General features: G+C 42.6%; 1 protein-coding gene across 1 annotated transcript; it reads right to left on the bottom strand.

Moving 5' to 3' along the window:
• Positions 1–5,915: 5,915 nt before the first annotated feature.
• Positions 5,916–14,737, bottom strand: rnd1a (Rho family GTPase 1a). Its single transcript, XM_086114734.1, has 5 exons — positions 14,474–14,737; positions 13,773–13,860; positions 8,812–8,921; positions 8,596–8,730; positions 5,916–8,505 (listed from the first exon to the last, which is right to left on the bottom strand). Exons 1-5 carry the CDS (start codon positions 14,591–14,593, stop codon positions 8,260–8,262), a joined length of 699 nt encoding a protein of 232 aa, XP_085970860.1. The 5' UTR covers positions 14,594–14,737; the 3' UTR covers positions 5,916–8,259.

The following is a 14,737-nucleotide window of genomic DNA, read 5'->3' as shown; positions in this document are numbered from 1 at the left end:
AAGGAATTTCAATTCAGAGCATCAGGAAGCATACAAAATCCTCAGATGGGCGCGGAAGAAATAAACTACATGTGGTTCAGGGTTCGTTGGCAGATCTCTGTCAGGCACCTCATATAGAGTTTCAATTCTTTAGTCAGTGTTTATCATTGGCAGCCAGTGAGTTACATGTCCCGCTAAACCTAACTGAGTACACACTCATGTCATATCAAAAGCCAAGTCACATTTCTGAACACTCTTGACATCCACATTCACTGTTATTTACATTTTGCTTCAAACATTGTCACTTAACGATCTCTGGGTGCATTTTGTTGATCATGTTGTTTATAGGGCGGCCCGGTAGTCGAGTGGTTAGCACTTCGACTTCACAGTGCAGAGGTACGGGGTTCAATTCCAGCTGCGGCCTTCCTGTGTGGAGTTTGCATGTTCTCCTTGTGCTTGCGTGGGTTTTCTCCGGGTCCTACGGTTTACTCCCACATTCCAAAAACATGCATGGCTGGCTGATTGAACACTCCAAATTGTCCCTAGGTGTGAGTGTGAGCGCGAATGGTTGTTCGTTTCTGTGTGCCCTGCGATTGGCTGGCAATTGGTTCAGGGTGTCCCCCGCCTACTGCCCGAGCACCCCCCGCGAGCCTAGTGAGGATAAAGCGGTTCGGAAAATGAATGAATGAATGTTTGTAATGTTGACAATTGGTTCAATTCATAATCCAAAGGTCAGACTATCGGTAACATTTCAATTGGGGTGGGTGACAAAATCATGCCGACTGAAGTCATTTCAATACCGTTGTAATATGGAAAACATGCCAGGGATCAACAAACATATAGTAGGATTAGCTGAAGGTACATGACAGGATGGCACAAAACCTGACCACAGTCCACCCCCAATTCAGGCACCGCTTGTGCCCCAGCTTGAGCTCCTCTTCCCAAGAGTACTCCCCGATGCCAAGACTGTCCCCTGTCTAATTAAAGCGCTAGAAGAGCACTCACTCTTGACGTGCCCTCCGGGCGTACCAAATTGGGCACAGGGACATCAAAGCGAGTGCATCTGAGAAGGTTTCGATTTGGTTAAGGTGAACAGGAGGGGATAATGAATGCAAGGGGTGTCGATCTGTTATGCATCCGACAAAACTATGAGCCACTTGCAGACACACACAAAGGGGTCTTCGTTTTGCAGTTTTCGCGAGCTGAAGGGCAGCGTGTTCCCAAACATGCGGCACTTGTCCTACTGCGCTGAAGAGTACAGAAATATGCAGAGCAGATGACACAAACTGCTGAGTGTGCACAGCATATTTGACACACCTTCATCCACTTCACATGTGTGTATGAATGCTCCGTGCAGCAAATAGTGTCCAGACAGACCCTACACTAATGCTGAGAGAAAGAATAATAGGACACGATCACAGCAGTAGCCATCTGGTTAATGATAATAAAATGGTTAAGGATCACTCAGGTTGATGTCTGTGTCTCACTGACATATTAAAACAAGAAAACATTCACAACCTTGGAGTTGCTCTGCTGCATAATCTTTCACCTTAGTGGATGGAATTAACTGATTCGAAGCGGATTTTGGGTGTCTTTTTTTGACAAAACATCGTCCACAATGAATGTAGGCATACATAACCTACTGTAGATGGCTGAACACAGCCTGTGGAGAGACATAATCGCGGCTTCTGAGACTGAACCACATAATGAATCTCTGGAGATTGTCTCTTTCCACACAGCTGAGCCCGACATATACACTCCCATTTCCCAACGCAGATATGAGTTATGATGGTGTCAGTGCAGCTGTGGCACTGCTCACTATTTTGTATGTGTATGCACTGGCAGGGGATGTGAGTGAATGTGATCTATGTCAGTGCAGATAGCTAATCAGTAAGCAGGCAGCATAGTGTTGCAAAGCAAACCCCCACCAGACCCCATGTGCTTGCTTTTTCTGCTGCTGTATCTCTCCCTACAAGAGACAGCATCATCGGAGTGTTTTTATTTGTCCGCACTGCCAAATCTGATAGATGATGCGCTCGTGTGGTAATAAGATTCGCAGCTTGGCGTCCATTTCCCCCTCGCTCTCAGAGGGTTGGAGACGAAAACGCACAAAGTCATCCCTCCGCCAGGTTACTGAACCACGGCCGGCTCAAAGTCTCTGCCGTTGGTTTTCGTCCATCCAGGAAAAGCTAAATGTCAAGACTGCACAGATAACAGATTTTGCACCTACAGTTGTGTGGTGTGGATGATCTTTTAATCCAATAGCGTGAATATGGATTGATCAGTGGCAGTATTTGGTACCCAGGCCTTTGGGAAGATTCACCCGACTTAATGCAGCTTTTCAAAACCACCATTATGGCATTGCAATTTTAGAAACCGTAACTATGATACAAACGCAACATAACCTCATGCAACTGTGCCATGTTAAGTACTGTACATTATACTGCCATTCGGAATTAAAATGTTTCGAATTACATGACAAAAAGAAGTTGAAATGAAATACTATGTTACATATCACCAAAGATCAGTCGTGGGTAATGACTTTTGGATCAGGGCCAGGCATAGTCTGAAATTTAACAGTGAGTTGGCCTGGGTGTAAACAATTTCACACATCTCCTGACTTCTCTGAAAAGCTCAGACTCCTCAGATTTGGGGTTGAAAAGATGAATTCTTCAAATTCCTCATCACTGTCCTAAATAGTATCAACAGTTGAGTCAAAATGGGTCTTCACGAGAGTAGTGCATGATGATATTGATGTGGACGTGATCTTAAGTTTAGCACTGCAAGTATCATGAAGGAGTGGCAGGGAGACAGAAAACGAGGAATCAAATGTTTGTGCAGACGAAATGACATTTATCAGGACGTGTGTCTGTGTATATCCTCGCAAGTGATATCTCCCAGTTGTGCTCATGGATAAGAAGGCCACGAGTCACCACTGTGTCCTGAGTGTGATAGCTGAGGAATGTCAAACGTTCTTTCAGACACTACAGCCCTGACCGTTATTCGGAGAGCAGACTGTGGCCGAGGTCCTGATAAGATGCAACTCAAAGGATGACAAAGCAAATGCAATAAAAGGAGGCCGGGCAGATATTTAGATATTGCACTGCAGCAGTTGTCTGGATCGACCTAAACACTCACTAAAACTAACAGTATTAGCCATTGCTCATACGGATGAAAGAGGAACATGTTTAAAAATTACCTTTTCAAAAAAGGTAACCTGAAAAGTTTCTGTCAGTGGATTATGCTCTCAACATAATCGCAAAAATTAGAAACAATATGCAGCAGTTTAATTAAACATCACCGTCTTTATGCTATTTGTATCGTACATTGTGATGGTAGCACAACCTGCACAAGGAGAGATGAGTCTCCATCGTTGCCATGGCGAACCCGGGTCACTGACTTTATCGTATGAGCTGGGACACCGGTCATGCATGACATTATGGCTTGTGCCTCGGAGGTGAGTCTCTTTGCATGAGCGCTTAACGGTACTGACGTATTCCAGTTTTTAAAAATGACACTTGTCCAAAGTGAAGACAAAAATCGTAAGTTATCGTTTCAAATTTTTGAGTGCCCCGGCAAGGTAGGTTTTTGGTAGTTTGGATTCATAAATGTTGTCATACTCAATTCATTTCTGAAAAATGCTCTCACAACATTTTTATGGCGGGATAGATTATTGTGACATTTGGTAAATGAGAAGACCTGCTTTTGCATATTTTACATCAACTGCCAGAACAAAATTCGATATCATCTTTATCGCATTCTTCCTCTTCATCATCAATGGCCTCCCTCGGTGGAGGCATCACACAAAGAAAATGTACAACGAACTGCATTCAGTAGAGTTTCATTGTGAGAGGTTAAAACACATGGTGTCATGTTTGATGATATTTGAGGATTTTGTGCATTTTTCCCCTGAAATCTTAAATTGCATTACTGCAAATAGGACACTGTGTGTGTGTGTGTGTGTGTTACCTTCACAGGAGGTAAATCCAGTGTGCAATGTCACAACAAGACAAACCAATTTGACTATGTCCTCTTTATCTTTTGAGAAAAACAATACAAAGTGACAGGTTTTCATAGTAAGTCATACATGCAAAAGGATGTCTAGTTTACATGAGGCATTGGCCATGCATGTGTGTGTGTGTGTGTGTGTGTGTGTGTGTGTGTGTGTGTGTGTGTGTGTGTGTGTGTGTGTGTGTGTATTGGGGGAAGGGTTGATCCCCAAGACTGTTCGCATGCTTCAGTGGCATCACTTCTACAGGCTTGTTCTGACACAATGTCTTCATCAGATTGTTGGCCAGATGGCCCCTAAGGGACAGGAAAAGTTGCTTGACGTTGGCACGGCACACTCAGATCAACATGAACAATTGCAAACCCGGCTGTAGTGAATCAACACTGGTTTGATTGTATATTGAAGAGTCGGAAATGAATAGGAATGAGTTGGCTTTTCAAATCATCAAATGGAAGGGATGACAAGACTGCAGTCCCCTGCAAATGTTTTGGAACGGCAAGGGCAGTTACCGGTACTTTTGTTTATGTTTGATATATTTGGCTTTCAGCTCAAAAGATGAAAATCAGACAAAGTTCAGAATTCCAGCTTTCATTTCATGGTAGTTACATCTAGATGTTTTCAACAACCCAGGATAGAGCACCTTTTCTTTGAAGCCACCCAATTTCCAAGTGAGCAAAAGTATTGGAACGGACATTTGTTAATACAATACAAGACAATAAAATACAATACAATGGCAAACAAGACATTTCCAAGAATAAGAAGGGCAAAAGCATGGATGTACAGACGAACTAGGAGCAAAAGACAAGGCCTTCGGGTGGAACGGCTGACTCGCCTGACCCTGTATGGGGAATACGGTGAGTGGGTTGTGAAGCCTGGAGGTAGCGGGTTTGTTATCAGCCCTGGGCAAAGACCCGAAAATGGCGCGACAGTGGGAATCCGAGTACTGAAGGCCGGTTGCGCATGTCCATCATCCTCTTCGTTGGGAAGATGGGCGTTCATCCGTTTCATGCACAGCACTTAGGTGACCACTCACTCGACGGCTGGTGTCGCCATGCGGTGCCCTTTGAAAAAGTCCCTAACCGCATCGAAAGTTAAATTGACTTTAAGTAAAGTAATATCTGGTGGTATAAGCGTTACTTACATCAACTGCATCAATCCCGCGACCCACTGACTTGACCAGACTTCTGCATTCTTCAGTTAAAATGCTTTACTACAGCCGCTTTCAGTTCAGTTCAGTTGTTTGGTTTTGGTTCTTGATGCTCGTTCGGCGCCAGGTGCTTCGTTGGTGCTTAACAAGTTCTTACAAAGAACGTCTTTGATTTTCCACCTGCAAAGCGCCAAGTAGGAGTTACATCATTACGTCATCGTATAGCGTCCAAATGTCATTGCTTACATCGACGTTTACTCAAGAGCGCCTGCACTATTAATAAAAAATCATAATAATAATGAGCTGTAAGCATCTGCTAGGCAACTTAGCATGGCATTGAAAATACTGGCATGTAGTATATAACAGTCAGGGACATGCAATCAGCAAACGCTTACAGTATATCATTCTTAATCATTATAGATGCTCACGAGGTTGGCTGCGAGTCGGAGATGGTCTCCTATCTGGGCACATCTGCGATTGCTCAACAGTTTGTGTAAAACGTCCATGTGTCCAGACAGTCAGTCAGAATTGACATTGCTGTGCCATTACTTTTGGCACCAATGAAATGCTATAGACTTGACTAGAAAGGATATTTGGTCACTTTTGCTTGAGCCAAACTAGACATAATGCTGCTATCTGGTGCCCAAATGAGTTGGCACATTTATCTGCTCTAATTTGCTAAGGCTTCTTAAAAATGTGTTTCAAGAATAAAATAAAGGAGACGTTAAAACCCAGGGCAAGAAAGGTGTTTTCTACACAGTATTCCACATAGACACAAAATGGGTTTTTCCTTCATGTTTTTATTTAAATAAAGATTTGAAGATGAAAAATAGAGTATGGCAATAACAAATACACAATTAAGTCAGTAATTTAAGACATTGTCAACTTCACTGAAACATTCTTTTAAACAGGCAAGGAAAGATTTGTACAGGGGAAAAAAAGAGCAAGGAAGCAAAAATACATTTTTGTTGGGAAAACGAAAACAATTGTGGAATAAAATAATAATAGCTGAGTTATTGTTGCATTTCCTTAAATGTTCCATCATTCTCTCACGTGCTACCGATTGATGTTGTTAACATTGGGGTCTTCTATCCCAGACCACGTCAGCTTAGCCGTGGCACGTTTAATGCTACAAATGAAAGGTGATGCACCCTTTTGCAAAATCATCCCTCCATCTTTGTGCAAGACAGGAACCCTGTGCACTGTTGCTAGGCAACATGTTAAATTCCAGGGTTCTCTATTACCAGACAACTCCGGTCTTTTTGGTGCAGACCTACAAATCATCCGGTCCTCCATTAGCTAGGCTGTCAACACACACTAATGCCAGAAGACTCAAGCGAATACAAGAACAGCGACTGCGAGCGAAGACGCTCAAGGCAGACAGGAGTAAGGAGAAATATGAAGATCTATTTTTGTCACAAATGTGTTTTTGGGGAAGTTGACAAGCAAGAGCGAGGTGGAAAAAGTCTTTCTGCAAACAGGACCAGCCCATTTGAGTGATTTTGCTCCCCGCTGTTAATAGAGCATCACCTCAGGACGTTTGTGTTCATGCTAACAAGACAACACAGACAAATGTTGCCGAACCAACTACAGGCCAAGTTCCTTCTTGAAGAATCCTAAACAACAAAGGAAAAGAAACAACAATTGTGTAAATAGCAATGTTTCGTGAATGTTCCTGGCATCTCGAGATGACGTGCTCACGCTCAGCACTAAAATCAAGGCTTCTCGTTAATGCTGTCACGACGCTGGAAGACTCACGTGAGTGCTGAGTCACATCTCATCCCTTGAGTTCATCCTCCCACTGTCTTTGCAAAGGAGGCTCTTCTTGCCAAACTGCTACCCTTGCTGCTACAGTATTTTCTCTGCTGTTAGCTTTAATTAAAATGAAAAACAGCAAAAGGACAGCAAGGGAATCAATCCTTTAAGGACCTCCGTTTGAAGGGGGGAAGGGAGGGGGGGTTGTGCGCCTTGGTGCCAGTCACATGAGTAGGCATGAACATTGCAAAACGACAACAAAACAAATGAGATTGTTTCCAGAGGCAAAGCAGTAGTAATGTGCATTTAACCTTTGCCAGTAACATACAGTATTAGGTACACCTGCACAACATGAGCTCCAATTCAAAAGCTGTGTTGACCCCCATAAGATAATGTTGATTGTCCGAATTATTCATAGAAATAATCTAGAGAATGTCCCATCAGGGCTCTAGACTGAGACAAATTTGGGCGCCCAGGCAAGCTAATTTTTCAATGGTGTGACTGAAAAAATTAAGAGATTGAACCGATGCGGCCGGCCTTCCGAGGCGTGACGGAAGTATTAGTGAGTCTCTATATCTCTGTGCCAAATAAGTTTAGTATTTGCTTAAGTACAATTTTTGCAACAGAGCATGAGTCTGTTCTACTTTTCATGTTTTTAACATATCAAAGATATTTCATTGTTCCACGTTTCAATGCCAATGTTCAACATTCTTGAGAAAATAAAAATTTGCTCTTACAAAAGATACTCGATTGATTTAAGATGCTCTGTCATAATATCAGCAGTATAAAAAAAAACAACTCCAGCGACAATATCGTTAATCGTGATAGTTTTGGGGAAAATATCTGTTCTAAAAAGGTGTTGACTTATTATTTCTTAAATGATGCACATTATAGTCCTGCAAGGGGAAATTCAATTTTATACTCCGCAACAAAACCAAATCACACACGTCCAGGCATGCAAGGAGAGAGCTACTGTAAGGTAACCAATCTGAATCAATACCTCACATTTTTGCTACATACTCACTGGATGGTGCAGGTGTACCGAATAAAGTGTCTGATGAGTTGATGTCGCTGCCATCCAGACAGATGGATAGCTATGGCGCTGCTATTAAAATTCCAAATGGGTGATAATTAAGGTAATGTGTTTAAATGCAGCATTCACCCTATCCACTTAGATCTTGGAAGACCTCTCTTACGGCAACCTTGCAAGGAATTCGGGCTTGGTGATCTGTCTCAGCAGCAAATGATCAGTGTATATAGGGACAAGTGACGGGGGTTTTGGGGGTGAAGTGTCTAGTCTATTGGAAACCCACATCACTGCGCTGTACCATCAGCAGGTCACTTGTCCTCGTGTGCATCCACTCTGTGTTCACATGATGGTGCAGCTCTTTGACTTCTCCTTGTTGAAGGTGGAGGAAATGATCTCTGTCTTACTGGGCAGGTGTAGGAGTCTCTTGGAGAGACGGCGAACCGGACTGGGCTTGTCGGTCGGCTGGAGTTTGTTCATGCACGCCAAGGCCGCCGCACGGAAAACACTGTGGATGCTCTTCTCTGAAGTGAAGGCAGAGCATTCCAGGTATGCCTCGGCTCCAAGCTGCTTGGCCCAGGAACAACCCTGCCGTGATGCAGAATTGCCCTTGATTGTTGAGCCCCCCCACCAACTCGCAATTGAAGTAAAGACACAAAAAGAGGAACTCGAACACACCTGCTCATGGGAGATTGGCGTCTGTTTCTGATTGGACAGCTCCATACGTGTGCACACATCTGTGCGCAGGTCTGTCTTGCAACCTATTAACAGGATCCGAGTGCAGGGGCAAAAGTCCTGGATCTCTGCTTTCCACTACAAAACAGGGTTCATTTTTTTAAGTGACGATTTGGCGCATGTCATCATATACACCTTTTAGATTCACGAAGTGGTTACCTTCTTCAGCGCACCGTCGACCGTGTCTGGTCTGCTGATGTCAAAGCACAAAAGCACTGCATCTGAGTCACTGTAGCAAAGGGGCCTAACGTTGTTGTAGTATGGGGAACCTTGAAGGACAGAGTCGGATACAAATTTTACATCAGCGGATGTAACAATATCCAAACGTTACGATACCATATTGTCACGATATAAACCTCACAAGATGATAATCATCAAGATGCTGTGGGCGAGTATATTTAAAAAATAAATAAATAAAATAAACACTAGAGCAGGGGTGTCAAACTCATTTCACATTGCGGGCCACATACAGCCTCGGTAGATGTCAAGTGGGCCGGACCATTAAAATTATACCATACTCTGCTATAAATAACCAAAATAATATGGCTTTCCTTTGTTTTGGCACAAGCACAAGAACATTAGGAAAATGTTGAAATTTAATGAACATATCTTTTACAAAACATTTCATGAAGCACCTTAGATTTCCTTGGACAAATGTGCAATTTACTTTTATCATTGACATATATACATTGCAACTGATCCCAACTATTGTACAAAGGCGCAAAACTTTAAGTAATTGGCACCGTAAAATATAGTAATGCACTTCAAGATTAAATGAGATTTATAAAGAAAGGAATTTTTAAACCATTTACACATGTGCATATAAAATTTCAATTTAATCCCTGCCTACACCTTCCAAACTAAGGAGAGTGCTTTTAAATGTGTAAAGAATAAAGTATTCACATGTGCTTTATAGCGTCTGCTGTGTTGGGTCTGTCTCAGTGTCAGACTGAGGCTGCTGTTGTCGTCTTCTGTGATTAAAACAGTGTTGTCTTCTACTCTGATCAAAACAGTGCTCCCCTAGCGGATACTCTATGAATTGCACCTTATTAAAATATTCATTCTGTTTCTTTTTTGCATTTTTTTCACTTTTAAATTATCCTGCGGGCCTGATCAAACCTTCTTGGGGGCCAGTTCCGTGCACTAGAGGGTACTGGGGCTGCACAAATGGAAAACAACCTGGCCTTTTTAAATGATGAGCTGCTTTTACTAATGTGACATGACGATGATGAAGTTGCATTTTTATATTACGATATTGCAATATTGCTGTTATCGTTACATCCCTAGTAATACAGTGTGCAAGCAATGCAATACCACAGGGGACAGTACAACGCTTAATGTACATGTTAAAGAGCTTAAGTTTAGCCAGGAAATCCAGTCTCAACGCTGTACCAGCTCTTGAGTCTTGTCACAGTCACATTAAGGGCAATTCTGAGGCGGGGCATCCATCCTAAAGGTTAGCACCTGTTGTATTCACCTGGCGCTTTAAGAGGGGCGGGGCTGCCACTGACAGGTGACCGTTCGCGCGACATATAAAAAGCAGCATCGCATTGTTACGCTCGTGAATACACTCGCTTCGTCGTCGGCATGGCCCAATGGTTATTACCTGCTTCTGCTACTGCTTCTGCAACTACTTCTGTTACATCTACTACTACTACTACTACTTCTGCTGCAAAGTGCTCCAATAAATGTGTCAAAAAAGTACAGAAAGAGTGATCCTTCCATGCTGACCGACGATCCCTATTCAGAGGGCCGTGAAAAACGGAATTAACTGAACAGCACCTATGACATTACTGTCCATAAAATCCCAAATATTTTAATAAACACTGATCATAGTTTTATTACATTAACCAGCTTGAAGCTTTTTTACATGAAACATTTTAGATTGTTCAACAACAGTACAATAGTGGCCTCCACGGTGATGCTAAGCGACAAAAAAAAATTGTCCAATGCCTACTCTCAAATTGATTCAGATGCCTCCTAAATGATGTCATGACAATGTTATAAACGGCTCTCAGTATGTTGTGGTAATGTTTTTGAACATAGTGTATTTTATTCTTCACGGGAATTGTGTCAATCATAACAAAAGATGCACAACCACCTAATATTGAAACAAGATAAATCGTCAGACGGATGGACTGACTGATAACTATCTAGAAGTTATTTTGAGCCTCAGAAATGCTCCTGCGCTAAAAGCGGGCTGACAGGATGTCCGCTCTCTATTGTCTTGGCTTTGACCCACACTCTAATACTGAGGTTTAATTTCCAACACCTTTCCTGAGGAGTGTGAAAACAATACAGTATTTCCTTGTAAATATCAAGATATATAAACCAACCAGAAATTGAGACTTTGCATCAACCAAGGACGTTTTTAGCACATACTTGGCCTCCGCAACATAACACAACTCATACAACTCTGTCAGTATTTTCAGCTTCATGAAACACAAGAGGAATGATGTAAGGCCTGAGAAAGAGGAGGCAGAGAAATCGAAGAGGAGGACGATGTCTTACACCCACCATGACCCAGCTACACATTAAAGGCACTCTGCCTGCCTTGAACAAACCATGCACACACACAAGCGTTGGTTGGGCAAACATGAGCGAATTCACTGAACCGTACTGTCTCTACTGCCGCAGACGCAGTGAATGAATGGCTGTCCATGTGGAGCATAAAAGAATTTAACATTATGGCCTTTGGGCCTCTCGGTTGTATCAAGCAAGTGATCCCGGGCCATAATGCACACAGACTTCTAACAAAAGCACAAACATGTACTATCTCTATTGTCGGTAATGAAGATATATGGAAAGAAAAGCAATTAATGGGTGGAACTTTGCTGCCACGGTAAATAGCTTTTATTGATGCTGACTGACGAGAAAGCTTTGGCTCAGTGGAAGGCAAACACACAAACCCATTATTCAGCTGCAGAGAGCATAAGGTGCGAGGAGTTCATGAATTTGTTTTTTGCAGTGTCCCTCACTTGTGCCTTCTGTTCTCATAAGAGGAGACGACACACTAACGCACACACACACACACACACACACACACACACACACACACACACACACACACACACACACACACACACAACAACACTTCCGCCCCCTGCATGGCCCGGGCATCCCTCTCTCCCCAGTAAAACAAGCCTTCCGCATGCCAACTGGCGTGGGTCAGCCTCCTCCAAGCAAAATGCCGCTGTCGATGCTGTTATGAAAGAAATCCATCAGGGAGTGGATGGATTTGACCTTATTGATCTTATTTATATAACACTTTTCATTATGTCAGTGTGCCATGCAGTGCGTTTCACCCACTTTTGAATTCACATTTCAGCATGAGTAGGGTACAAATGAAAGCACCATCTAACTTGCTCTAACACAAACTGCTCAAATCTCTAAGAATAATAATAACAATAATAATACAAATCATTATTATAGTTATTTGGGGATAACTGTTTTGTTTTTAGTATATTTGACCTTAGGGATGCTTACAATAATGAATGAGTCCATTGAGAGTTCTCATTTTTGGATGGAATTGACTCTTGATTAATCGGGCCTTGAAACAATTCAGCCAAAAGAGGCACTGTGGATTTAGTTTCTATCAAAACAAGGACATGACATTGTCTACTGCAGGGATGGCCAAATTAAATGCAGGAGTGGCCTCAAATTTTCATCGATGCTACTGGGGGGACACATTGGACCACATGTTTCCTGACCAGATGGATGACAAAAATGCAATTTTAAATATGGACAACATATGTGCCGTGAATGCATTTAATATGTGATAATATACGTTTCAGTGTATGTATACAAGATCCACTGTACGAAGCCAACAACAAGGGGTTTGAAGCAAACAACAAAATAACCACATATTACATTTTTTTCCTGTGCAAAGGGCTTTCTTGCATGAAAAAAAAGATCATTCAAGCACAGCACAAAACTACTGAACAAGAAGCCAGCATTCAGTGCAAGAACTAATACATTTTTTTCATAAAGAACAACTCAACCAAAATGTTAATATTATTGAGGTAACGATACTGTTTTTACTGCATATCACTCCTAATACGCAAAAAATATTAGGCTGACTCATGTTGTAGTAGAGCGCCATATAGACCCAGCGTATGCGCAATAAAAACATGTCTGCCATCGAGTAGTAATTGTTAATCTTACAACGTAAAACTACAGTACACCACTGCATATTCACAGTTCAGCACCCAAAGGTTCTCATATTTGCAGATTTTTTTAATATGTGGGTAATTACAAATATTGTTCTTTTTCATAAATTGGGGTCTTCACGGATTTTCCGGATTTTTTCTCTTTTTTTTTGTGGAACATGGATACTGAAAACATATATCACAAATAATATTTATATATAAATATTTATCATGATGTTTTATATACATGGCAGGTGGTCCAGTGGTTAGCGCGTCTACCTCACAGTGCAGAGGTACCGGATTTGATTCCAGCTCCGGCCTCCTTGGGTGGAGTTTGCATGTTCTCCCTGTGCCTGCGTGGGTTTTCTCCCACATGCCAAAAACATGCGTGGCAGGTTAAGGGAATACTCAAAATTATCCCTAGGTTCAGCGTGTTACCCACCAACTGCCCGAGGACAGCTGGGATAAGCTCCAGTACGCCCCGCGCCCCTTGTGAGGATGGACCCATGGATGGATGGAATTATATACATGCACGGATGCGTGCGCGCGCACACACACACACACACACACACACAGACTCAGAGTGTGTTCCGTCAGTTGCCCATCCCTGCACTACTGTATGGATATCAGAAACGCGACCTCCTCACCCCGCCTGAATGAATAATATAGGGATGATTTGAGTGAACACCCTGCACAACTGGAGATCTTAAACTGACATGCACACATTGTTTAACAAGCAATAAAAAATGACTGCCATATCTACCAGTGCAAGCAACATTATTGGTTTAACACTGAGTAGCCCAGAGCTTTATTTGAAGCCCTTACTTGTCTCCAGGCAGACTGTCTCTGTGGGAACTCCAAAATCAACAATGAATACAGACAGAGATTAGTCAAGTGAATGCTTGTGCTGAAACACAAACGGTTACAAGGGTGGCGACCCGATTAAGAAAGAGGAAAAGAACGCATTCTTACCTGATGTGTCCCAAAGACTGAGCTCAACACGCTGGCCGTCAAGCTCCATGGAGGCGGTGTAGTTCTCAAACACGGTCGGTACGTACGTCTGGAGAAGAGGAGGAGACCTTTATGTAACTCTTCTTAAAATCACATGCTCTCATTTGATTGCAGTATGACCTGCTTGCGGTTTCACGTATCAGTCATTATTAACAATTTGATCTCGGTTCCAATAGACTCTATAGATAAGTTTACAGCCAGTCTTTTTGGGCAGTCTGCGTTTTTCTAGAAATGTGCATTCAAGCTGCAGGTGTCAAATATAAAAAAAACAGCTCTCATATGACACATTACGATACTGCGCCATCCCTGCACCCAAACCACAATATGATGTTGTTTTTGATTAGAAGAATCTCCAGTCTGCTGTTTTCAACCAAAAGGGAGCATAATTAAATTTGTAAAGGAAGCATTTTTTTATGAATCTCATTAGATGCGACTGAGATAAACAGAACAACTAACCCTCAAATTTCCATTTGCATACACCAAGTTTTGACATAACACTTAAGGTGTATGATTATGGAGACAAACTGTGTCGGTGATTTTTTTTTAATCGATGTTTCTGCTCTGACCATGATTGACGTCAAAAACGGATGGCAACGCTGATGGCTACTGATGTCGCTGATGCTGATGCTGATGATGGCGTGGTGCAGAAATAAATCTCTTACCTCAGGGTAGCAGTCCTTAGCCAGGACTTGAAGCATGGCCGTTTTACCGCATTGGACATCTCCAACCAGCACTAATTTGCAGCGCGCTACAAAGGGCTGTGGGAGGCGTCTCTCCTTCATGCTGGGGATCAATGACGGGATAGTTAATCAGCAGCGTCAAAATAAGACGGGACGTGTTCTAAATCCGCGCAGTGGTGGCTTCGGCGTCTCTCCTCGCGCTGACGCTGATCCGTGGCAAAGTAAGCGGACCACTGCGGGATTTTT

The sequence above is a fragment of the Hippocampus guttulatus genome, chromosome 1, assembly GCF_054856545.1.
Source record: "Hippocampus guttulatus isolate MCC_2025c chromosome 1, RoL_Hgut_1.0, whole genome shotgun sequence".
Classification (NCBI taxonomy): domain Eukaryota; kingdom Metazoa; phylum Chordata; class Actinopteri; order Syngnathiformes; family Syngnathidae; genus Hippocampus; species Hippocampus guttulatus.
The sequence above is the reverse complement of the archived record's forward strand: the minus strand, read 5'-3'. Positions and strand labels throughout refer to the sequence as shown.

Bases quoted from the DNA above. Each gene is read 5' to 3' on its own strand.
- rnd1a (XM_086114734.1), bottom strand. From the start codon at position 14,593: ATGAAGGAGAGACGCCTCCCACAGCCCTTTGTAGCGCGCTGCAAATTA. The intron at 8,922-13,772 runs GTAAGAATGCGT...CTGTCCTTCAAG, and splicing joins CAGTCTTTGGGACACATCAG to GTTCCCCATACTACAACAAC. The intron at 8,731-8,811 runs GTAACCACTTCG...CCTGTTTTGTAG, and splicing joins TCGACGGTGCGCTGAAGAAG to TGGAAAGCAGAGATCCAGGA.